This window comes from Aythya fuligula, chromosome 33 (genome assembly GCF_009819795.1).
Source record: "Aythya fuligula isolate bAytFul2 chromosome 33, bAytFul2.pri, whole genome shotgun sequence".
NCBI lineage: Eukaryota > Metazoa > Chordata > Aves > Anseriformes > Anatidae > Aythya > Aythya fuligula.
In genome coordinates this window covers 552,363-577,562 of record NC_045591.1, presented here as the reverse complement: position 1 = coordinate 577,562, position 25,200 = coordinate 552,363, and the positions used below count along the sequence as shown (strand labels likewise).

Below are 25,200 nucleotides of genomic sequence, written 5' to 3'. Positions count from 1 at the left end.
AGGTCAGGTGGATCCGGAATGATTTCTCTGAGACAGTGCACTACTACCACAATGGCGAGGACCTGTACGGGGAGCAGATGGAGGCATATGCCGGGAGGACAGAGTTGTCCAGAGATGGTCTCTCTGCTGGAAGCCTGGACTTGCAAATCACGGGGCTGAGACCCTCTGATGATGGCCAGTACGTCTGCACTGTGGAAGATGGTCATGCTTATAAGGAAGCCATTGTGGAGCTGGAGGTGTCAGGTTAGTGTCTGGGGTGATGCTTCCAGGGCAGAGTTTACATGCCCTTTGAATGTTTCAGCTGTTTCACAGCATGGAGCATGCCAATGGATGTGGAGGTAATATTTGGGGAGAGAGCTCCCTGCATACTTTTGTCAGTTTTCACTGGTGTCTTTGAAGACAATAATCATAATATTGTGAGGGCACTGGGCACAGGCTGCTGAGCAGCACCTTCAGCTGTGTCAGCAATGGGACCAAACAGCACACAGGGAGAGTCGCAGAGTCCTCTGAGCAGCCGGACGTTTGCTTTACTTTTGCTTTCTGTGCTGGGGGAGACCTGATACATCGTCAAGAAGTCTCACGGTCTTCTTGAACTAGCACGGCTTGGTGCACAGACACTGCCTGGAGGTGCTGGATCTCGGTACCTGGGTGTTATGGACAACATGGGGTAACTGACGTTGTGCAGCCCTTCCGTCTGTTTCTAGCACCAGCCAGGGTGGATTGGGGTGACGGTGGGTGCATGGAGCACCTGGAACAAGAGCCACTGGTGCCGTAGGCTGTGCTAAGCTCTGTCTGTCTTGGGAGCAGATGGGCTCTTTGCCTTGAAATGAATCCCTCCCCAAGTCAAGCCCCAGCCACGCGCTCTTCCCCCAGCCACAGGCGCTGACCCCCACCTCTCCCTGGGGGGCTACGAGGCCGGAGGTGTCCGGGTGCTGTGTCGATCGGCCGGCTGGTACCCGCTGCCGCAGCTGCTGTGGAGGGATGCTCGCGGGCAGCACCTGCCCTCGGACCCCCCGACACATTCCCAGGACCAGGAGGGGCTCTTTGAAATCGAAGGCGCTGTCATCGTGACTGGGAGTGTGGAGGGGCCCTTATCCTGCGTGGTCAGGAGCAGCCGCCTCCAGCAGGAACGGGAATCATCCCTGCACATTGCAGGTACAAACGGCACAGCCAGGGTGAGGTGTTCCTGGCCCCTGCACTTGTCCCGACCCAGGAAAAGTCTGGGTCTTGCTTTTCTAATCCCAGGCATGTAAAGACAGCCCTTTTCCTGGTGCCTTTTCTCAGCTCCCTTCTTCCACAATGCCCAGCCCTGGAAGGTGGCTCTGGCTCTGGTCCTGGTGCTTTTGGCTGTGTTCATTGGCCTCGGTGTTTATCTCTTTCGAAAGCAAGGTAAGCTGGCAGCGCAGGGATGGAGCAGAGGGAGGTGTTCTGCAGGGACCCCCCTGGGTGTGGAGCGGGGCTGAGCCCTGGCCCAGGGAGGTGCGTAGGAGGAGGAAGGGAATGTTCTCCTGGGGATGCCAAAGGCCTTAGGATGGTCTTGGGTGGGAGGCCAGGGAGCATGGCTGCAGCGTGGGGCTGGTGGCAAGGCGCAGCCCCCCTCCACATGTTCCCACCCAGCAACCAAGCTGCTCTGCTCACCACCTGTTCCTCTGCATTTGCTTTTCAGCGGCACAGAGGCGAGAGCTGGGTGAGTCCTTGCAGTCCCTGCCCCCAGTCCCTGGGGAAGTGGTGTCTGTGTGGGAGGGCCTGGTCTGGGTGGGCTCTGGGGGCTTGTGTGCTGGTGGCTCGGGGGTGCTGGAGGAGCAGCTGGAGCCTGGGGTGGCAGTGGGGAGTGCTGGGGCTTGGGCTGCCCTGGGCACGGGACACGGCCAGGATGGCTGAAAGGAACGGGGATCAAGGTGGGGACGGGGAGTGAGCTGCGGGGCTGCCCCGCTCTGCACTGACACTTCTGGGACAGGGACGTCCTCCACCTGTCCCCATTCACTTCCCTTTGTCTTTTGGTGGCACGGTGCAGAGAGCTGCACAAGTGTCTGTCCTTACTGCTACAAGTCTTGCAAAAAGCTGGGCCTCGGTCTTTGTTAGTCTGGTCACTACAAGTCTGGGAGCAAGGTGGTCTGTACGCATACATGAGAGTAAATTTTGGGGTTTAGCCATGGCAGCAGAAATGGGGTGAAAGTCTCTCCACTCTGACCATTCATTCCTTTTGCTTTTCTATATCAGCCAAAAAGGATGCAAAGCTGGGTAAGTCTCCTTCCCCAAAGAGAAGGCATTTGGTGTCTTTCCACGGGCATACTCCCCTCTGACCTTACATTGCTTTTGTTTTTCTTTTTCTTTTCCAGTGCAACAAGCTGCAGAGATAGGTGAGTGTCCATCCCTGAACTGGAAGAATTTGAAGTATAGACAGTGGGTGAGAATTTTTTTCCCTCTGATCATGCATTCCTTATGCTTTTCTTTTCCAGAGGAAAAAGATGCAAGACTGGGTGAGTCTCTATTCCTCCCCCCAACTGAAGGAATTTGGGGTCTTTGGTTTGTAGAAGTCATTGTTGATAAACTGACTCCTCTCATCGATGCATTCCTTTTCTATTTTGTTTGTAGATGAACAAGCTGCAGAGTTGGGTAAGTCTCCCGGTGCTGAAGCCCAAGGGCAACACCAAGGCAATGTGCAGGGTTGGGTGGGCAGCTGGGACAGAGCAGCCCAGGGCTGGCCCCTCACCCTGCCCACACCCACTGGGCACCAGCCATGGCTGTGACCAGCTCTCCCCTCTCCTTCCAGCATGGACAAGGTGTCTGCTGCCTCAAAATAGAGGTAGGTGTGTACTGGGTTCCCTCTGAGTTGCTTCTCCTGCCCTTGCTTGGGCACGTTCAGGAGCCAAGAGGTGCCCCATCTCCTGCCCTGTGGGGCAGCTCCTGGCCCCGAGCTGGGGAAAGCCTGCCCAGGGCTGAGCTCTGCCCCTGATGGCCTGGCTCCTTCTGTCCCTGCAGTGAAGGTGACCCTGGATCCAGACACGGCTCATCCCATGCTTGTTCTGTCTCAGGACAACAGCAGTGTGAGATGGAAAAGTGAATGGCAGCAGGTGCCTGACACACCAGAGAGATTTAACTATTGGTGCTGCGTTCTGGGCCGTGAGGAGTTCAGAGAGGGGAGGCACTGCTGGTTGGTGGAGATGGAGGGAGAGCGGCTAAAGTATTCACGGTGGGCTGTGGGGGTGGCCAGGGCATCTGTAAAGAGAAAGGGGTATTTCAAAAGGAGCCCTGAAGAAGGGATCTGGGCTGTGCAGTACTATGACGGGCAGCTCAAGTCTCTCACATCTACTCCCACCCCCTTGTCCCTGTCCCCTGTCCCCACAAGGATCTGGGTCTGTCTGGACTGTACCCAGCAGCAGGTGTCTTTTATCAACGCTGACGATGGGGTCCAGATCTTCACTTTCACAGCAGCCTCCTTCAATGGGGAGAGCATCCGCCCCTGGTTCCAGTTGTGGACATGGGGAATTCAACTGTGCCTGAGGGACAGCACCCCCCAGACCCTGTCCCCAGCCCTGGGGGCCTCCTGCCCTCCTCCAGCCACTCCTCAAACACCTCTCCTTGGTACTGCAGGAGCAGCACAAGAATGAGGGGCAGTGGGGCCAGGGGCTGCTCCTTTATTCCTCCCTGCTGCTGGAGGAGGGCTGGGATGCTGCAAGCAGGGTCCAGGCCCCTTGCAGCCCCTGGGCTCTGCCCTGCACGCGGCTCCTGTGCTGGGGCACAAGCCCTGCTGGCACCCACGGGTCTCACCCTGCCTCTGAGCCCCAGCGGGCAGCACAGGGGCTGCAGCAGCTCTTATTGCTCCTCTCCCCTCTGCTTGCACTGCTTGCAGACCCCAGGGCAAGGGATGTGGTCACCGTGTGCTGCTGGCCAGTGCAGGCCACCTTTGCCTCCTAGTTTGGGGTTGATTTTTGCTCTGTGCCTGGTGCTGAGCCTGAGCAGCCTGTGGGGGCTCCGTGTTCTCTCCTCTGGAGTATATGTATCCAAGGCCCAGCAGCAGCAGGACTTTGTCAAATAAAGTTTTGTACAGGAAGATGGAGTCTGGCAGTGGCATTTCCTGGGTGCTTTGTGTCCTGAGGCCTTGCTGCCTGGGAAGACATCTTGCAGCACACCGTCTCCTTGGTGTTGGTCCTGGGAGTCAGAGCCAGGAGGAACCAAAGCTCCAGCTGCCCCCAGTTCCCCAGCTGGTGCCACGAACCCACTTGTCCCAGTTGGGTCATGGCCCTGCCCTGGAGCCACCCAAAGAGCTTACAGCCTCCCATCACACAGGCTCTGCAGAGGGTATGCCCACAGGAAGCATCACCGGCTCCTGGAAGTCCTCCTGGAAGTCCTCCAAGGTGCTCTCAGCCTTCAGCCCTAGATCACAGAATCAAAGAAAAGCCCCAGTTGGAGGAAACCCAACAGGACCATCCAGTCCATCTCCTGGCCCCACACGAACCACCCAAAAATCAGACCCTGTGCCTGAGAGCCCTCTCCAAATGCTCCTTGAGCTGCAGCAGGCTTGGGGCCATGGCCACGTGCCTGGGGAACCTGTTCCTGTGCCCGACCACCCTCTTGGTGAAGAACCTTTTCCAAACAGCCCACCTGACCCCACCCAGTGGCAGCTCCATGGTGTTCCCTCAAGCCCTGTCGCTGTCCCCAGAGAGCAGAGCCCCTCCGCTCCCCTCATGAGGAAGATGTGAGCCACCACGAGGCCTCCCCTGTGTCTCCTCTGCTCTGGGCTCAACAAGCCAAGCGCCTTCAGCCGCTCCTTACACGCCTTGCCACGCATGATGACATCAGCCAGTTCTCTTAGTACTCTGGGATGAATCCCATCAGGCCCTATAGTCTTGAATGCATCCATCTAGAGCACCAAATCCAACACAAATTCGGGGTTTGTTGGGACTTTAGTATTCCTGCAGTCACTGTCCTCCAGCTCAGGGCACCTGGGATCCCACAGCCCATCATCAGTGTTGAAGGCAAAGAAAGCATTAAACATCTCTGTGAAGTCGATGACCTTAGTTTGAGCACCCCCATCAAGAAACAGGCCAATGTTTTCTCTAATCCTACTTTAGCTGTTAAGATAGTTTAAAAAAATAATAATCCATTTTATTGCCCCTCAGAGTACTGTGCAGCTTCAATTCAAATTGAGCTTTGGCCATATGAATTTTCTCCCTACAAAGGCAAACAGTACCTCTGCAGTCCTTCCATAATGCCTGAAATCTCTTCCAGCAGACAGAAACATTCTTTATTCACCTAAGCCTCTAGACAGGTGGAGAAGAACGAGCTCAGAGAGTGGGTTTCTCTGGATAGGCCCCTCCTGGGGACAAGCCTCTCATGCTGGCTGAAGGCCCTGGGCTGGGCACCCAGCTGTGATGGGATGGTGGTGCCAGCCCTGCAGAGCTCCCCAGACATTGCCCCAGGGGCACAGTTGCTCCAGGAGGGTTATTGCAGCCAGGAACTGGGCAAAGGTTGGGAAAGTTGGGCGCAGCCTTGTGCTTTCTGCAGCTCTGCTGGGTGTCGTAAGGGATCTCCCTCCTGGTGGGGCTCTCTGGGAGAAGAACCCCTGGGGGGCTGTCTGCCCCCCTGGGGACCTCTCTCTGAGATGGGGCTCCCCTGGGGCTGCGGCCACCCCAGCCTCACCGGCCATGCCAGGGGCCTCCTGACTTCCCTCATCACTCTGCTCCTCCTCCGGCTGGGCTCAGGTAGGATCCTGCGGGACTGCTGGGGGCTCTCCCACTTGTGCATGCAGACTTGCTGCTGTGGGGCAGGGGGGACACAAGCCCACAGCTTGGCCCCAGCTGGGTTTCACTTTCACTTGTGTTCTTTCACACAATATGGGCGCTACCTTGGCTGCCCTCTCTGTGTCTCCTTCACCTGCCTGAATGCTGCAGAGAGGGCTCCCACTCCCAGCACACCTCCTTCTCCTGCATGTCATCCCTCTCCCTTTCCTATTTCTCTGCTGGTCTCCAATGGGACACAGGGGATGCAGCACGCACCAACTCACACACAGCTCGCCCTTTGTCACTCACTGACCCTAAATTTACAATGGCAAAATCTCACCTCCTCTCTGTGCCCTTCTCCATTGCCCAGCCCAGCTCAGACTGGTGGGACCAGGACACCCTGTCACTGCCACCGTGGGGCAGGATGTCGTGCTGCCCTGCCACTTGTCCCCTCAACGCGATGCTCGCAGCTTGGAGGTCAGGTGGATCCGGGACCATATCTCTGAGACAGTGCACCACTACCGCAGTGGAGAGGACCTGTACAGGGATCAAATGGAGGCATATTCTGGGAGAACAGAGTTGTCCAGAGATGGTCTCTCTGCTGGAAGACTGGACTTGCGAATCACAGGGCTGAGACCCTCTGATGATGGCCAGTACGTCTGCACTGTGGGAGATGCTGATACTTATGAGGAAGCCATTGTGGAGCTGAAGGTGTCAGGTTAGTGGCTGGGGTGATGCTTCCAGGGCAGAGTTTACGTGTCCTTTGAATGTTTCAGCTGTTTCACAGCATGGAGCATGCCCATGGATGTGGGGGTAATATTTGGGGAGAGAGCTCCCTGGATATTTTTGTCAGTTTTCACTGGTGTTCTTGAAGACAAGAATCATAATATGGTGAGGGCACTGGGCACAGGCTGCTGAGCAGCACCTTCAGCTGTGTCAGCAATGGGACCAAACAGCACACAGGGAGAATCACAGAGTCCTCTGAGCAGCCAGACGTCTGCTTTACTTTTGCTTTCTGTGCTGGGAGAGACCTGAGACACTGTCAGGAAGTCTCGAGGCTTCTTGAACCAGGATGGCTTTGTGCAGAGACGCTGCCTGAAGGTCCTGGAACTTGGCACCTGGGTTTACAGGGTGATTTGGTGCCACTGGCATTGTGCAGCCATGCTCTCTGTGTCCAGAAGCACCAGAGGTGGTTTCGTGGTGAGGGTGAGTGCATGGTCAGAGAGCATCCAGCCCCTGGGGCTGTGGTTGTCCTGGGCTGTGTCTGGCATAGGAGCAGATGGGGTCTTTGCCTTGGAACTCAATCCCTCCCCAAGTCAAGCCCCAGCCACACGCTCTTCCCTCAGCCACAGGCGCTGACCCCCACCTCTACCTCGGGGGCTACGAGGCTGGAGGCGTCCGGGTGCTGTGTCGATCGGCTGGCTGGTACCCGCTGCCACAGCTGCTGTGGAGGGATGCTCGTGGGCAGCACCTGCCCTCGGACCCCCAGACACATTCCCAGGACCAGGAGGGGTTCTTTGAAATCGAAGGCGCCGTCATCATGACCGGGAGTGTGGAGGGGCCCTTGTCCTGTGTGGTCAGGAACAGCCGCCTCCAGCAGGAGAGGAAATTTTCCCTGCACATTGCAGGTACAAATGGCACAGCCAGGATGAGGTGTTCCTGGCCCCTGCACTTGTCCCGACCCAGGAGAAGTCTGGGTCTTGCTCTTCCACCTGTGGCAATGTAAACACAGACCCATTCCTGGTGCCTTTTCTCAGGTCCCTTCTTCCACAACGCCCAGCCCTGGATGGTGGCTCTGGCTCTGGTCCTCGTGCTTTTGGCTGTGTCCATTGGCCTGGGTGTTTATCTCTTTCGAAAGCAAGGTAAGTTGGCAGTGCAGGGATGGAGCGGAGGGAGGTGTTCTGCAGGGACCCGCATGGGTCTGGAGCAAGGGGCCTTGGGTGGGAGGCCAGGGGGCATGGCTGCAGCGTGGGGCTGGTGGCAAGGCGCAGCCCCCCTGCACATGTTCCCACCCAGCAACCAAGCTGCTCTGCTCACCACCTGTTCCTCCGCCTTTGCTTTTCAGCGGCACAGAGCCGAGAGCTGGGTGAGTCCTTGCAGTCCCTGCCCCCAGCCCCTGGGGAAGTGGTGTCCCTGCGGGAGGGCCTGGGCCTGGTCTGGGTGGGCTCTGGGGGCTTGTGTGCTGGTGGCTCGGGGGTGCTGGAGGAGCAGCAGGAGCCTGGGGTGGGAGTGGGGAGTGCTGGGGCTGGGGCTGCCCTGGGCACGGGACACGGCCGGGATGGCTGAAAGGAACGGGGATCAAGGTGGGGACGGGGAGCGAGCTGTGGGGCTGCCCCGCTCTGCAGTGACACTTCTGGGACAGGGACGTCCTCCACCCGTCCCCATTCCCATCCACTTGTGCTTTGCTAGCACGGTGCGGAGAGCTGCACAAGTGTCTGTCCTTAATGCTACAAGACTTGCAAAATGCTGGGCCTTGGTCGTTGTTAGTCTGGTCACTACAAGTCTGGGAGCAAGGTGGTCTGTGCCCATGCATGAGAGCAAAGAATTTGGGGTCTACCCATGGCAGCCGGAATGGGGTGAAAGTCTCTCCACTCTGACCATTCATTCCTTTTGCTTTTTATAGCAGCGAAAAAGGATGCAAAGCTGGGTAAGTCTCCTTCCCCAAAGAGAAGGCATTTGGTGTCTTCCCACACGCATACTGCTCTCTGAACAAACATTGCTTTTCTCTTTCTTTTCCAGCGAAACAAGCTGCAGAGATAGGTGAGTGTCCATCCCTGAACTGGAAGAATTTGCAGTGTAGACAATGGATGAGAAGTTTTTTCCCTCTGATCATGCATTCCTTATGCTTTTCTTTTCCAGAGGAAAAAGATGCAAGACTGGGTGAGTCTCTCTTCCCCCCCACAACTGAAGTAATTTGGGATCTTTGGTTTGTAGCAGTCATTGATGAGAAACTGACCCCTCTCATCGATTCATTGCTTTTCTCTTTTGTTTGTAGATGAACAAGCTGCAGAGCTGGGTAAGTCTCACTCTCGAAACAGAAAAAAAGAAAAACAAACAAACAAACAGAAAAAGAAAAGAAAAAAAAAAAAAAAAAAAAAAACAGTGTCAAAGTGAGAGCTATGAGCACCACCTGAGGGCTATAACCAGCTCTCCCCTCTTCTTCCAGCATGGAGAAAGTTTCTGCTGCCTCACAATACAGGTAGGTGTGCATTGGTTTGCCCTCTGCGGTGCTTCTCCTGCCCTTGCTGGGGCATGTTGAGGAGCCAAGAGGTGCCCCATCTCCTGCCCCGTGGGGCAGCTCCTGGCCCCGAGCTGGGGAAAGCCTGCCCAGGGCTGAGCTCTGCCCCTGATGGCCTGGCTCCTTCTGTCCCTGCAGTGAAGGTGACCCTGGATCCAGACACGGCTCATCCCATGCTTGTTCTGTCTCAGGACAACAGTAGTGTGAGATGGAAAAGTGAATGGCAGCAGGTGCCTGACACACCAGAGAGATTTAACTATTGGTGCTGTGTGCTGGGCCGTGAGGAGTTTAGAGAGGGGAGGCACTGCTGGTTGGTGGAGGTGGAGGGAGAGCAGCTAAAGGATTCTTGGTGGGCTGTGGGGGTGGTCAGGGCATCTGTGGAGAGAAAGGGGTATTTCAAAAGGAGCCCTGAAGAAGGGATCTGGGCTGTGCAGTACTATGACGGGCAGCTCAAGTCTCTCACATCTCCTCGCACCCCCTTGTCCCTGTCCCCTGTCCCCACAAGGATCTGGGTCTGTCTGGACTGTACCCAGCAGCAGGTGTCTTTTATCAACGCTGACAATGGGGTCGAGATCTTCACTTTCACAGCAGCCTCCTTCAATGGGGAGAGCATCCGCCCCTGGTTCCAGTTGTGGACATGGGGAATTCAACTGTGCCTGAGGGACAGCACCTCTAAGACCCTGTCCCCAGCCCTGGGGGTTTCCTGCCCTTCTCCAGACACTCCTCAAACACCTCTCCTTGATCCTGCAGGAGCATCACAGGAATGAGGGGCAGTGGGGCCAGGGGCTCTCCTGTGTTCCTCCCTGCTGCTGGAGGAGGGCTGGGATGCTGCAAGCAGGGGCCAGGCCCCTTGCAGCCCCTGGGCTCTGCCCTGCACACGGCTCCTGTGCTGGGGCACAAGCCCTGCTGGCACCCACGGGTCTCACCCTGAATCTGAGCCCAGCGGGCAGCACAGGGGCTGCAGCAGCTCTCCACGCTCCTCTCCCCTCTGCTTGCACTGCTTTCAGGCTCCAGGGCAAGGGATGTGGTCACCGTGTGCTGCTGGCCAGTGCAGGCCACCTTTGCCTCCTAGTTTGGGGTTGATCCTTGCTCTGTGCCTGGTGCTGAGCATGAGCAGCCTGTGGGGGCTCTTTGTTCCCTCCTCTGGAGCACATCTATGCAAGATGCAGCAGCAGGACTGTGCCAAATAAAGTTTTGCGCAGGAAGATGGAGTCTGGCAGTGGCATTTCCTGGGTGCTTTGTGTCCTGAGGCCTTGCTGCCTGGGAAGGCGTCTTGCAGCACACCGTCTCCTCACACGCCTTGCCCTGCAGAGCCTTCGCCGTCCTCATAGCCCTCCCTTGGAGGCTCTCGCACAGTTTCACGCCCTTCATCTGCTGCGGTGCCCACAGCTGCACGTAGTGCTCGAGGCGAGGCTGCAGCAGGCCGAGCAGAGCGGGATAAGAGAACTGGCCCTAAAACGGTGCCCTGGAGATCCCCACTAGTGTCTGGCTGCAAGCCTAATGTAACTTCATTTACTCTAATCCTTTGAGCCTGACACGTCTGCCGATTGTTCACCCACCATATTTTGCATTTAAATACCACAAAGGGGCGACTGGACCTTGCTGGGGTGGGCTAGAATCACACTGGGAGCAACTGGGAACTTCTGAGACTACGCTGAGGGTAACTGAGAACACGCTGGGGTCAACTGGGATGACAGTTAAGTCATCTGGGATTGACTGGGAGTGAAGTTGGAGCAACTGGGACCATACTGGGGTCAAGCTGGACATATCTGTGTCCATATTGTGAGTAGCTGGGACCATGGTGGGGCCAGTTGGGAGCAACTGGGACCTACTGGAGGCAACTGAGACCACCGTGGAGTGAATAGGGAGCAACTGGGACCACAGTGAGAACAATGGGGAACCACTAGGACCTGCTGGGGACAAGCTGGGAGCAACTGGGACCATATTGGGGGGCCAACTGGGAGCGTTTGGGACCATGCTGGGGCCACCTGGAACCATTTTGCAGGCAGGTGGATCCTTGGTGGGGGCATCTGGGATCTACGGGGATCGCAATGGAGCCAACTTGGGGCGCCTGGGACCACACTGCGTCCTACTGGGATCAAACTGGGAGAGTAATTGGTGCCAGCTGGGACCATTTGGTGGCCAACTGGGAGCATTTGGGACCATACTGGGGCATAGTGGGGGCATAGTGGGGATCATACTGGGGCCAACTGGGAGCAACTGGGATCCACTGGGAGTACGTGGGGCCACAACCGGGGCCTCCAGAGCTGTACCGGCCCCTTGAGCCCCCAGCCAATGGAGCAGCGCCACTGCGGGGGGGAGGATGCAAATTTATGCAAACGAGCCGCGGTCCTCCCAGCCACCATCGAGACGAGCCCTCGGGCGGACGCAGAGCGGCTCTGCCCCGCCGGATGTGACGTCCCCGCTTCGCGGCGGGAGCTTTGAACGGGGAGGCGGCGGCGGCGGCGGCGGCGGTGGCGGTGGCGGCGGGGGTCCCGAGCGTGACGTCACCACGCCCCCCCCCCCACGTTATGCCACGCCCCAAGGACCGCGCCCCCCGGCGCCGCGGCTCCCCCCCGGTCTCCCCCCGGCGCTCCCCGAGGCGGCCGCGGGCGCCTTCGCCCCCGCGCCGTGAGTGCGAGCCCCGAGCGTCGCCCCCGGTGTCCCCCCCCCCCCCCCACGGTGTCACCGGTGTGACCCCCCCGGTTGTCGTCTCCTCTCGCAGGGCGGCGGCGGTACCGGCCGGGCCAGCTGGCGCTGAGGGAGATCCGCAAGTATCAGAGCACCACCAACCTGCTGCTGCGCCGCCAGCCCTTCTGCCGTGTGGTGAGAGACCCCCCCCCCACACCGGGACACCCCCCGGGACAACCCCCCCGGGATCCCCGAACCACCCCCGGGAACCCCAAACCCCCCCGGGACACCCCCCCGGGGATCCCCGAACCACCCCCGAGAAGTCTCCCGGGACCCCCAAGCCCCCCTGACACCCCCAAATCTTTCTCGGGACCCCCCCCAATACCCCCTAACCCCCCCCCCGAGACCCCCAAACTACCCCCGGGACCCCTTTGGGACCCCCAACCCCTCCCGGAACTCACCCGGGACTCCCAAATCCCCCCCCGGGACACCCCCCCGGGATCTCCGAAAGACCCCAGAAAAATCTCCCGGGACCCCCAAGCCCCCCTGACACCCCCAAATCTTCCTCGGGACCCCTCCCCAAGACCCCCAAACTATCCCCAGGACCCCCCCGGGACCCCTCTGAGACCCCCGAACCACCCCTGGGACCCCCAGTTCCCTCCTGACACCCCCAAAATCTTCCCTGGAAGACCCCTGAACCCCCAAACCACCCCCGGGACACCCCCCCCCCCCTCGGGACGCTCCCCTGGGATCCCCAAACGACCCCTGAGAAGTCTCCTGGGACCCCCCAAGCCCCCCTGACACCCCCAAATCTTCCTCGGGACCCCTCTAACCCCCCCCCGAGACCCCTGAACCACCCTTGGGACAACCCCAGGACCCTCCTGAGACCCCCAAACCACCCCCGGGAACCCCAACCCCCCCCCAGAACCACCCTGACACCCCCAAACCTCCCCAGGGACACCCAAATCTTCCCCGGGACCCCCCCCGAGACTCCCAAACCCCTCCCTCGCAGCCCCCCCCCGTTGGGATCCCCCCCCGACACCCCCAAACAGGGACCTCGACCCCCCCCCTCAAACCCTCCCCCCGTGACCCCCTCCCAGGTCCCCCCAAACCAGCCCCCCCCCAGCCCCTCAGCACCTCCCCCCCTCCTCCAGACCCTCTGAGTCCCCCCTGTGCCCCCCCCGCGTCCTTGTCCCCCCCCACACCCCCCCAAATGTCCTTGTCACATCCCCTGACCCCCCCCCAAGTGACGCGGTGGCCTTGTCTGAGACAGGATCCCCCCCCCACGTCCTTGTCCCCCCCCGCGTCCTTGTCACCCCCCCCTCCCATCCATGGCACCTCATTTATCACTATCCCATGTCCCCCCCCCTAAAAAAAAATATCCCTGTCCCCATGTCCCTGTGTGGTGACACCCCCAGGGCGATATCCTCATCCCTGGGGTGTCCCGGGTCCCCCCTCCATGTCCCCGTGCCCCCCCCAGCGGTGTCCCCACACCCCCCACGGTGTCCCCGTGCCCCCCCCGTGTCCCCATGCCCCCCCCCCCCGCTGTCCCCCTGTCCCCAGGTGCGGGAGATCTGCCTGCTCTTCACGCGGGGGGTGGACTACCAGTGGCAAGCCATGGCACTGCTGGCCCTACAAGAGGTGGGGGGGGCACCCTTCAACTTTGGGTGCTGGGGGGGGGTCACCTCTTGGCCATTTTGGGGGTGTCTTTCACTTTGGGGGGGGGGGACGTGGGGGTGCCTGATGGATTTGGGGGGGTCCTGCTGCTTTGGGGGGGTGTCAGGCACCCATGAGGGTTTGGGGGGGGCTGTAACCCCCCTAAATTTGCTCCTTTCCCATACCTTTGTGGGTTTTTTTTGTTTTTTTGTTTTTTTTTGGGGGGGGGGTTGGTTTCTGGGGTGCATTGAACGTGGGGGGGGGCGATTTGTACCCCTTGGGTGCGCCCCTGAGGGGAGAGGGGGGAGAATTCTTGCAGGTGGGGGTATATTGAAGGAGAAAGGGGATATCCAGGGTGGGGTGGGGATATAGGGGGGGCACATCCTGATGCCCCCCCCCCAAAAAAAAAGGCGGCGGAGGCTTTCTTGGTGCGCCTGCTGGAGGACGCCTACCTGTGCTCGCTGCACGCCCGCCGGGTCACCCTGTACCCCAAGGACCTGCAGCTGGCCCGGCGCCTGCGGGGGCTGGATGGGGGGGGGATCTGAGCGTGTGGCCCCCCCCCCCCCGCACCCCATAGACCCCCCCCCTTTATTAAAATAAAGGAACGATCCCCTTTTTTTCATAAGCTGCCTCCCCCCTGTCTTAAATGGGTGGCTCAAGGGCACCTGGTGGTGGTGGGGGGGGTGGTGAGGGGGGGGCACCCGAGTGTGATTTGGGGGGGGGGGGGGCACCCAAGTATGATTTGGGGGTGTGGGGGGGCATCCACGGCAGCACCCACCCCATGGGAAGGTTTTTTCTTTTGGGGGGGGGAGCAGCCCAAATTTTTTTTTATTTTTTTTGGGAGGGAGATTCAACGGGGGGGGGGAGTGTGCAAAAAGGATCTGCCCCCCCCCTCACTTCCCAAATACTAAGGGCGGGGGGAGGAGCTTTCAGTGTTCCCCCCCCCCCCCCCAACCTCCCAGTCCCCAGCATCGAGGGGCGATGGCGGCCACGCTGCTGCTGCTCCTGCTCCTGCTCCTCCTGCTGCTCCTGCTCCTTTTTGGGGGGGCGCGGGAGGGGTCCCCCCGGGGGGGGGCCCTGCACCTCCTGCACCCCCGGGGGGCACAGCACCTCCTCGCCCTCGCCCGCCGCCACGGGCCTGCCCTGCGCGTGCGCCTGGGGGGCCACGGTGAGTGGAAGGGGGGGCACCCCACTATCCCCCCCCCCTCAAAAACCCTTCCCCCGACAACCCGCCTTGGGACCCTAAATCTGCCCCCCCCCCCCCCAGCCTCCACCTCCTGGGACCCCCAAATTTTGGCTGCACCCCCCCTACCTGCACCCCAGCGTTGGCCCAATAAGAGTTGGGGGGGGGGGGGGGGGTTGCAAGGGATCCCCTCCCCCCCCCCTAAAATCTCCCTTTGCTCCCCTCAACCCTTTGATTTGCCCCCCCCCCATTTTGTTCTTGGGACCACCCCCCCCCTTCTATCCCCGCACCCATTCCCCCCCCTGATTTGGGGGTCCCTGAGCCCATTGGGAGGGCTGGGACCACCAAGCCCCCATATCCTGGGACTCTGCCCCCCCCCCCCCCAAGGGGGTCACATCCCTCCAGACCCCCCCCCCATTATTTTTTCCCTCCCCCCCTCCTTACCCCCAAGATGTGCTGGTGCTGAGCTCGGTGGGGACCATCCGGGAGGCTCTCGCTCGCCGCTGGGGGGACTTCGCTGGGCGCCCCCCAAGTTACCTGGGTATGGGGGGGGGTCCCACGTGGGCTGGGGGGGTGCACTGGGGCCACCCCCTCCCCAAATTATGGGGGTGCAGGTGGGTTATGGGGAGCTTATGGGGCTGGGGGGATTGTGTCGGGCACCCCAAAGTTCCCTGGGTATTGGGGGGGGCCCTGTGGGGGGGCACCTTATGGTATTGGGGGCCCTGGGTATTGGGGGGGCCTATGGGGGGGGCACCTTATGGTATTGGGGGGTGTCCTGTGGGGTGGGGGGGCTGTGGGTTCCTCACAAGGGTGTCTGGGGAGGGGTCTCTGTCAGTGTTTGGGGGGTGCTGGGGGGGGGTCCTATGGGTGTCTGGTGGGTGGGGGGAGGTCCCTAGGGGTCTCCAGGGTTTTTTGAGGGGTGGGGGGGAGGCAGGGGGGTCCTCATGGGTGCTGGGGGGTGGCGGTGGTGACGCAGGTGTGGTGCAGGGGGGCTGGTGTCGCGGGGGGGCCAGGACCTGGCGCTGGGGGACGTGTGCCCAGGGTGGCAGCAGCAGCGGGGGGCGACGCGGGGGGCGCTGGCCCGGGCCCAGGGGCGACTCGAGCCCCTCTTGGCGCAGCAGGCGAAGGCGTTCTGCCAGGTGAGTACCCCAAACCTGGGACCCCCCCCCAAAAAAAAAAAAAAAAAAATAAAGCACCTCAAACCTGGGGACAACCCCCCCATCCCCTTCCAGAACTCCAAACCAACCCTGGGACCCCCAAATTGCACCAGGGTGCCCCCAAAAATCAGCCCCAGCACCTCATAGCTGATCAGGGGGTCCCTGTGGTATACCAGTAATCCCTTGGGGGCCACCCGATAGCCTTTATGGGACCCTCGTTATCCTTTTAGGGCAGCCCTATACCCCAATAGGGGGGTGTTCCTTGTACCGCACCCCCCAGGGAGCCCTATTGTCTCTTGAGACACCACTTTGTCATGTAGGTGTCCCTAATATCCTTTCTGGGATCCCCGAATCTCCCTGGGGCTCCCCAATGCTCCATTTATGCTCCCCAGTACCTCCCTGGTATGCCCCAGTACTCCCCTTTATCACCCAGACCCCTTTAATAGCCCCTACATATGCCCCAATACCTGACTGTGGGACCCCAAATCCTCCCATGATCCCCTCTTCTCTCTTGGTGTCCCCTATATCCACTAGCACACCCCATTACTTCCTGGGACACCCCCCTTACCCATTTGGGGCTCCCCAAAACCCTTTTGGTCCCCTTATATTACCCCAGTGCACCCCAATCCCCTTGTAGGATCCCCTCCCCTCTACCACCTTTGGGTATCCCAATACCCCCTAGGGCTAGCAGTATACCCCTGGTGACCCCAAAATCTCCTTAGATCACCCCAACAACCCCCTGTGAAGCCCCATGTCCCCCCAGGCACTCCCCAGCCCCCCGTGGTGACCCCCTTTTTCCCCCCCCAGGACCTGCGTTCTTATGGGGGGGTGCCCGTCGACGTCTTCGAGGCGTTCGCCTTCCACACCTGCAGCACCATCTGCCTCCTCGTCTTTGGGGACCTGGTAGGGACCCGGGTGTCCCTTTTGGGGCATCCAGGTGGCCCTAAGGCATTTGGGGTGGGCACCTTTGGGTGGGGGCTCTCTGGGCCCGGGGGGCCACCCAGGTGTCTGGGTGCCACTCGAGGGGACCTGGGGGACTTGGGTGTCCTTGGGGGGGACCCAGGGGTCTACGGGGGTGACCCAAAGCATCTGGGCCCCCACAGATGCCCCCTGAGGCCGAGGTCCGGGCCTTCACCCGCTGCGTCATGGAGCTGCTGGAGGTGTGGGGCAGGGCCAGCGTCCGGGTGCTCGACCTGCTGCCACTGCTGCGGGTGAGCCTCACCGTGGGGCCAGGCCCTACAGGGCCCGTATGGCTCTGGGGACGGGGTTTATGGCATCTACGGGGGCCTGGGGGAGGTGTGTGTTGGACTGAAGAAGGGCATGGGAGGGGATGTTGTAGGGTCTGGATGGGATTTGGGGCTGCTATAGGGCCCAGATGTGGGAGACTATATTGGGGAGGAACTATATTGCCCTGGAGGGGTTGTAGGGTATATATGAAGGTGTGGAGGGGCCTGTGCAGGGCTCTGAGGTGGCTATATGGCCTTGGGGAGGTTGTATAGGATCTGGGGAGGTGCTGGGGGTGTGGGAGGGTACAGGGTCTGTGTGGAGATGGGAGTTATATATGGGGTTGAGGGGGGGGGGGTCTGTATGGGGCTGGGGAGGGGGTTAAATGGTCTGTAAGACTTTGGGGGAGATGTTAAGGGGTCTACACAGGGTTGAGAGAGTCTGTAGGGACTGTGTGACCGGGGTGGGTCTATAGGGCCTATATGCACCTGGAAGGGGTTATATAGCCACTGTGGTGCAAAGTGGGGGGGCTCTATAGGGTCCTGGGGGCTCTTTGTGGCCCCTGGGGTGCCTACGGGCCCCATACGGTCCCAGGTGCTGCCCAACCCAGGGCTGCGGCGGCTGCTTAGCCTGGTGGAGTCCCGTGACGCCTTCGTGGAGGCCCAGATCCAGCGTCACAAGGTGGGATGGGGACACAGGACCGGGGCAGGAGGAACCCGGTGAGGGGACTCAGGGAGGTGACGCGTGTCCCCCTTTAGGCCTGCGCGTCACCCCCAGAGGACACTGTGCTGGGGGCACTGCTGGGGGAGGACCCCAGTGTCCGGGGGGGGCCGCTGGGCCCCGATCGGCTGCACATGGCCCTGGTCGACCTCTTCATCGGTGGCACTGAGACGACAGCGGCCGCCCTGGCCTGGGCCGTGGCCTTCCTGCTGCATCGCCCTGAGGTGCCACCTCCATGTCACATCTGTGTCCGTGTCCCCATGCAGGTCCCGGTGGGGGGGGGGGGATATTGTTGCATGCTCACGTCTGTATCCAGTGTCCTGCAAATCCCATGTCTTCATCCCCGTGGCCATCACTGTCCCCTTGCACCACCCTGCAGTGCCACACGTGTCACGCTCACGTCCATATCCCCAGGCGGGTCTCGCATCCCCAGGGTGTTCCCACCCATGTCCTGGGCATCCCTCGTGTCCCCCACACCATAACCACTGCCCTGAGGTGCTGCACGCATGCCACATCTACGTCATGACCGTGTCCCTGGTCCGGTCCTGGGGAGGGTTCCACGTCCTGGGTGTCCCTGATGACCCCCTCCCATGGCCATCACCACCACCCCTGCACTGTCCCAAGGTGCCACATGCATCGCATCCATGTCACGTGCATGAGGGACAGCTGTGCATGACATGGCGTGACATGTGTCGTCCCCCCCCCCAGGTGCAGGAGCGGGTGCGTGCAGAGCTGCATCAGGAGCTGGGCCCCACAGGCACCCCCCAGGTGGGGGACATGGGACGCCTGCCCCTGCTCCGCGCCACCATCACCGAGACCTTGCGCCTGCGGCCACCTGCACCCCTGGCCCTGCCCCACTGCACACGCCGCCACACCAGGTACAGCCAGTAGAAACCAGTATGGACCAGTATAGGTCTGTACAGACCAGTATTGACTGGTATAGACCAGTATGGGTTAGCAGAGCCCAAAAGGCATCATAAAACCCAGAAGCACCTGGTAGAGCCCAGTAGGTTGCAGTGTAGACCAGGAGAGCTCCAGTAGGGCTCAGTAAAGCCCGATGGTCCCAGTAGGTGGCAGTAGATACTACTGGGACTCTGCAGGCTCCAGTCTGTCCCAGTCCATCCCAGCAGCACCTTGTCCTGTTCTAGTGTTGGGGGTGTCCCTGTGCCAGCTGGCTCCATCGTCATCCCCAACCTCTTCGCTGCCCACCACGACCCTGAGACCTGGCATCGCCCTGACGAATTCCTGCCAGGTACGTGTGGACCCTGAAGTTCCCTGGACATTTGGGCCCATTTTGGACACCTGGGTCCCTGCTCCAGATGCTTGGATCCCCCGAGCCCCCAGAGATGGGTGCCCTCCCTGCTTGCCAGGGTATCTGATGCTGTTGGGATGATCACCAGCCTGGACATCTGTGTCCTTGGCCCTCATGGTGGGTTCCCTCCCCGCTCATTTTCCCCCTCCAGAGCGGTTCCTGGAGCCAGGGGCACCCTGGCGAGCACTGGTACCTTTCGGCTGCGGGGCCCGATCCTGCCTGGGTGAGGCACTGGCACGAGCTGAGCTCTTTGTTTTCCTGGGCCACATCCTTCATCATTTCCGCCTGGAACCACCGGTGCCTGGTGCCCTGCCCAAGCTGGGGGTGACAGCTGGCACCGTCCTGCGCTGCCCCCCATTCTGCGTGCGCCTTGTGCCCTGCCAGCCCCCCACCCCCTGAGCCCCGATGCCTGGGGACACATGGAAGCCTGGGCTCGCTTGCTGGTTGCTCGCAGCTTTTATTGACCCCATAAAGGCTTCATCACCACTGCCCCTGGCAGCCCTGCCTCCTCTCTGGGTGCTCTCAGTCATGCTGTGGCCGCAGCTTCATCTCCGTGAAGGGGATGGAGAACTCGAAACCTTTCCAGGGAAACCAGTTGATGCCCTGGGGAGAGTGAGATGGGGCCTTGTCAGGACTTGTCAGCATACTACAGGGGCCCTACAGACCCGTATAGGGCCTGTGGGCACCATACTGAAGCCCTGAAGAACCCACTCCCCTGCCCCAGGCCCTATCCCTCCTATAAAGCCCCATGCCCACACAGGGGAGATCTGGAGCTGGGGCAGGAGGGGTCCCGTATGGTGTCTTGCACTCTGTAGAAGGCCTGTAGGACCTCAGAGGTGTGCATAACCATATGGCCCTCATAGTCCCCCAAAGAGCTCCTGGCCCCCATCGTTCCCCATAGGGCACCAATCCCTATAGATGCGAAATCCCATATTTACCTTCTATGTCTCCTGTAGCCCCCCAAGGCTTATAGACCCCATCAAGTCCTCTTTTGCTGTTTCTGTAGTGCCCGTAGCCCCCCTTTATGGCCCCGATACCCCCTCCCCATCACCCCTACATCCCCCCCAACGTGCCTGATGGTCGTAGGGGGTACCATAGCGCCCATTGAGGTTGGCGTAGTGGCAGTTGCGGTACCACCAGGCCCCTGTGTAGGCGACGGCGCAGGGCCGGGGGCGGCGCCGGGGGTCACGGTCCCGCGTTGAGAAGGGGCTGCCAGCGTGGTAGGACATTGCGTCCCCTGCGGGACTCACATTAGCACTCTGGAGATTCTAGTACCCCCAGAGAGCTTTCCAGAACACCCTCAACAGGTCAGAGAACCACAAGATGTTCCCTAAGACACCCCCCCACTCCCCTCCAGGATAAGTCACAGCCCCCCAGGGACCTCTACGTTCCATATCAGGGAGCACCATGGGCCAAAGACTCTCAAGACCTCTTAGGGACTCCCCAGGACCACCCCATGGGCTGGTGATCTGTACTAGGCCCCCAAAGCCCCCCCACCCATGAGTCATGGACTCCCAAAACCACTCCAAGGACTGCCTCTCATTGGCAAAAGGACCTCCCCCTGCCAAGGCCTCCTCTAGGTACCCTCCCATGGGTCAAGAGGCCCTCAATAACCCCCAGACAACACTCTCCCAGGAATCCTCTATGGCCTGTGGATGCTCAAGACCTCCCCACAAATGCTGCTGCTATATGGGAAAAGGGCAGCTTCCCCCAAACCACCATACCCCACACCCCCCATAAACCATCACTATTCCAGGACCCCACCCTCTCCCCCCCAAAGATTTCCCCTAAGGACACCCATGGGCTAAAGGACTCCTCTAAGACCTTCTGTAGGGAACCTCCATGGGCCAAGGCACCCCCGCGATTCCCACAGGGCTCCCCAAAACCCTCCCCATGGGCCAACAGCCCTCCCCTAGGGCCCTCCCAATGCCCCAGGGGACCCCCCAATACCCTCCCCCAAATACCCTCGGCCCCTTCACGGGCCAGGAACCCCCCGCACCGGCGGTGCCGCTGTAGGCGCCGAGGTGGAGGCGGTAGTGCTCCTCGGGGCCAGCAACGGCGAAGTCACGGTAGTGGGCAAAGGCGGCGTCCAGCGGCGTCCGTAGGTCCACCCGCAGCTCCGTGGGGCCAGCCGCCGTCAGCGCGTGCAGCGCCTCGTTCCCTGCACCCAGACACCTTGGGGTCTTCAGCCACTGCAGCCCACCCAGGGCCACCCAGACACCTGGGTCCCTCCCCTGGAGACCCACCTGGGGCCACCTGGGTGTCCCCCTGGGGTCCCCTTGGGTGCCTTTGTCCCCCTGCCAGAACCCTGGGTCCCCCCCCCAGATGCAGTGGTCCTCACCAAGCCAGAACTCCTGGGAGACGTTGCCAAAGCCGTGGGCGTACTCTTCCCATCCCCTCCAGAAATCAGTGGCCCCATTCATGCGTCGCTGGAACACCTGGGAGTGGAGAGTCAAAGGAACCCCCCCTGCCCACCCCCACCTCCCATTACCTCCCCCGGAACCCCCAGCTCCTTCCATTGCCCCTCATGGTCTTCCCCAGTGCACCCTGAGACTATCTAGGCTCCCTCGGACCCTTGTTGCTCCCCAGGACTCCCCATTGCACCCCCAGATCTGCCACAGACCCATTATCCCTCCCCAGTTCTCCCCCTGCCCCCCATAGAAACATCAAGAAGACCACAATAACGCCCCTCAGTGACCCCCAACTGTCCCCCAAGGGCACCCCCAGGGACCCCCATTGACCTCAGTCCCCCCCACACGCAGTGCACCCCATAGTCCCACCCATTGCCCTCTAAAGACCATCTAGAGGACACCCCCTCTGCCCCCAGTTACCCCTTCGGATCTGTCAGGACACCCCTTGTCCCCCAAACCTCTCTACTGCCCCCCAGAGAACACCCACTACCCATTTACCCCTAAATGCCCTTCAGTGTACTTCTTGGACCTCCTGGGACCACAGATACCCCCACTACCCCTCATAGAACCCCCTCACTGCCCCCCATTGCCCCCCAGGCCCCTCAATGCCCCTCACTGAACCTCCCAGCCCCCCCAGTTCCCTATAATGACCCCAGTTGCTCCACGGGCCCTTCCCATTATGCTCCAGGTTTGCCAGCCCCCCCCCATTGCTTACTCCCTCCCCCCCTACTGCATCCCACAGAACCTCCCGAGATACCCCAAATGCCCACAATTGCACCCCCCAGGGCCATACCTATTGCCCCCCAGACCCCTGCACAATATCCTCCATAGAACCCACCAGATACCCCCAATGCTCCCCCAGTGAGCCCAGTTGCCCCTCCTCCCATTACCTCTCCAAATTTGTCAGGGAACCCACTGGCCTCATTACCTCCCTAGATGTACCTCCTGCTATTGCTCCCCACAGAACGTCCCCTGACACCCCCAATGCCCCCTACTGCCCCCCTGCCCGCACCAGCCAGCCGCCGCCATCGGTCTCCATGTCGCAGAAGACACGCAGGGGCCGCTGTCGGTCCCCCCCAAGGAAGATGAGGGCCTCGCGTGAAGGCCTTGGTCCGTTGAGCTGCTCCTCGACGCAGTCCCGGGGGTACGGGTGGAGTAGGGGCGCTGGGGACAGGGTGCAAAATGTGGGGACCAGGTGAGGTACCTCCAGAACCCTCCACCCAGGGGGTCGAGGGACCCAAATATGTCCACCTGTAAGGCATCCAAGTACCTGGGGATCCCCCTGGCCCCAACACCCCACCCTCAAGGGACCCACTTGCCCAACTCACGGGTGTCGAAGGTGGCCTCGAGGGGCACGGGGGCCGGCTCCAACCCCTGGCTCTGCAACTGCACCCAGTAGTGGCCCATGGGCTCCAGGCCCCACAGCTCCTTCGATGTTGCCTCAGGGGGAAGCTGCAGTGTCTGTTTGTGTGGGGAAGGGTTATTGGGGGGTGCAGGGGGCTTCTAGGGTCCCTAGAAGCATTATAGGGGCTGCATGGGGGGTCTTTTAGGTATCCAGGGAGCATAGGGTGGGCCTTGAAGGTGTACTGGAGTGCTGTAAAGGAGTATTGGGGACCACAAGGAATACTGGAGTGAACAGAGGTACACTGGGGAGGTACCAGTAGGGTTCCTAGGGTGTTACTGGTGTGCCTGGTGTGTGTGGGGGTGCTCTTGGGTTCCCCAGGGTGGTATAAGGGTCCCCCGTGAGGTTATTTGGGTCTCCAGTGGATACTGGAGTCTCACAAGAATTACTGGAGTCTCACGGGGCTGGGAGGTTTTGGGGTGTTTGGGGAAATTACCTGCAGGGGGCCACCAGGGGGGCCGTAGACAAGGATGTAGCCATCAGGAGGGACTTGGGGGGGCGCCCAGTGCAGACGAGCACTTCGGGGCCACAGGGACCCCACCCACAGGGTCCCTGGGGCACCTGCACAAGAGATGGTGACCACTGAGGCCCACACCAACCCCCCAGCCCCCCGTAGACCTTCCCACTGACTCTCCCCACAAACCCCCTTTGTACTCCCCCAAGGGTCACCACAGCACCCTCTCACCACCATAGCTCCCACTGACCCCAAAGACACCCCCATGGTCTCCACCCCGAAGACCCCTTGTAGTATCCCAGTGACTCCCATCCACAGTACCCCGCACACAGAGTGCCTCTGGGAGCATCCAGGGACTCTTCCATCCATCCTTCCTTCCATCCCTCGCTCCCTACCTCCTTGCTTCCCTCTTTCCCTCTCTCCATCTTCCCCTCAGCCATCCATCTTTTCATGCACCTTTTACCAACCATCATTTCCTGAAACCACCCTTCCACTGAACTTTGCCTCCATGGCTCCAATTCATTTATTCTACCGGCAAAACACAAATCCAACCAGCTATCTGCCTGTACATGCTTCAGTTGATCCTTCCCTCCAAAAAAATGGGTTCATCACACCATCCATCCCATAAGGAGCCACAGTCCGACCCAACCATTCAACAGCTTGTCCATCTGTCCATCTGTCTGTCCGTCCTTCCATTCAACCAACTATTCAATCAAATAATTACAGAGCCATCCATGCATCCTACATCCATCCATACACCCAACCGTCCAAACAAGTAAATATATGTCCCTCCATCTTCCACACGTCAACCTCTAGCTCTCCAAATCTCTCTGCTCTTGCCTGAAATCATCCCTCAATCAGTCAACCAACGAGCACAAGAACTTGTTCCTATTGCTTGTAAAGCCATGATCCAGCCAACCACCTAAAAATACACCCATCCATAGAGCCCCCAAAGCTGCCAGACAGTCATACAAGCAACCAACTTTCATCCATCTGCTCCTCTCTCCAAACTGGAACGCACCCATCCCATTTGGCCTTTCCCTGCCACATCCACTGAGTGCTGAAATGTGACAAGAAAAGGGCCCACAGCCACTCTCACCTGTGACAGCAGCAGTGGAGATGGGGCCCAGACGTTTCCGCCCCCACATCCCATACAGGTTGAACTTGTAGCGGCGCGATGGTGACAGCCCTGGCACGGTCACTGTGCGGGAACCACCATCAACGGGCAGCACCTGTGGCTGGCCTTGTGCATCCTTGTACTGCACTGTGAAGGAGTCAAAGGTGCCCTCAGGGACACTCCATTCCAGCTGGACTGAGTCAGGGGTGATGTGGGAGGCTGTGAGGTCGCCAAGACGGGGCTGGGATGGTGGTTCCTCCTCTGCTGGAGGTAGGGCTACAATACAGAAAGCACAACGCAGGGCATAAACATCCCCCCATACAACTATCTGTCTGTTCAACAACCAACCAACCATTCATCTAACCATTTCTCTGTCCTCTCTGCAAACAGTTGTCTGTCCATCCATCCATCTGTCCCTCTGCCCGCCCATCCATCCATCCATCCATCCATCCATCCATCCATCCATCCATCCATCATCCTCTACTCCTGCCAATCTTGCATGCTCCCAGCCTTCATACATTCCCCAGTCAGCACCAAAATTTTCCCCATTTTCTTTAAGATCCAAGTGACCAGGACAGGCCCTCGGAAGGCTCCTGACACAGTCCAAACTCACAGCCCACCAAAGGACACGTCCATGGCATTCAGCAGCCCTCACCTGTGACAGCATCAATGGAGATGGGGCCCAGACGTTTCTGCCCCCACATCCCGTATACGATGAATGTGTAGCGTTGGGATGGTGACAGCCCGGGCACAGTCACTGTATGGGATCCACCATCCACAGGCAGCACCTGCAGTTGGTCTTGTGTGTCCCTGTACTGCACCACGAAGGAGTCAAAGGTGCCCTCAGGGACACTCCATTCCAGCTGGACGGAGTCAGGGGTGATGTGAGAGGCTGTGAGGTCACCCAGGCGTGGCTCGGATGCTGGTTCCTTTTCTAGTTCATCCGCAGCTGCAACACAGAGGGCACAATGC

The 25,200-nt window shown here is 60.1% G+C and overlaps 3 protein-coding genes across 3 annotated transcripts in view; 2 read left to right on the top strand and 1 right to left on the bottom strand.

Moving 5' to 3' along the window:
• LOC116500231 (zinc finger protein 208-like) overlaps positions 1-25,200 on the top strand; it is a 437,615-nt gene that overhangs the window by 187,226 nt on the left and 225,189 nt on the right.
• CENPA (centromere protein A) lies at positions 11,493-13,793 on the top strand. Its single transcript, XM_032205125.1, has 4 exons — positions 11,493-11,592; positions 11,687-11,787; positions 13,156-13,233; positions 13,659-13,793. The coding sequence occupies exons 1-4, from the start codon at positions 11,493-11,495 to the stop codon at positions 13,791-13,793; spliced, it is 414 nt and encodes a 137-aa protein (XP_032061016.1).
• Positions 19,294-25,200, bottom strand: part of LOC116500210 (tenascin-X-like) — a 45,388-nt gene continuing 39,481 nt past the window's right edge. Inside the window, exons 37-43 of the mRNA XM_032205124.1 lie at positions 23,094-23,218; positions 22,584-22,716; positions 22,268-22,419; positions 21,186-21,282; positions 20,844-21,005; positions 19,918-20,081; positions 19,294-19,447 (exon numbers count right to left, since the gene is read on the bottom strand). Coding sequence (XP_032061015.1) covers positions 19,367-19,447; positions 19,918-20,081; positions 20,844-21,005; positions 21,186-21,282; positions 22,268-22,419; positions 22,584-22,716; positions 23,094-23,218 — 914 coding nt within the window. The 3' untranslated portion in view covers positions 19,294-19,366. The remainder of the gene's footprint in view (positions 19,448-19,917; positions 20,082-20,843; positions 21,006-21,185; positions 21,283-22,267; positions 22,420-22,583; positions 22,717-23,093; positions 23,219-25,200) is intronic.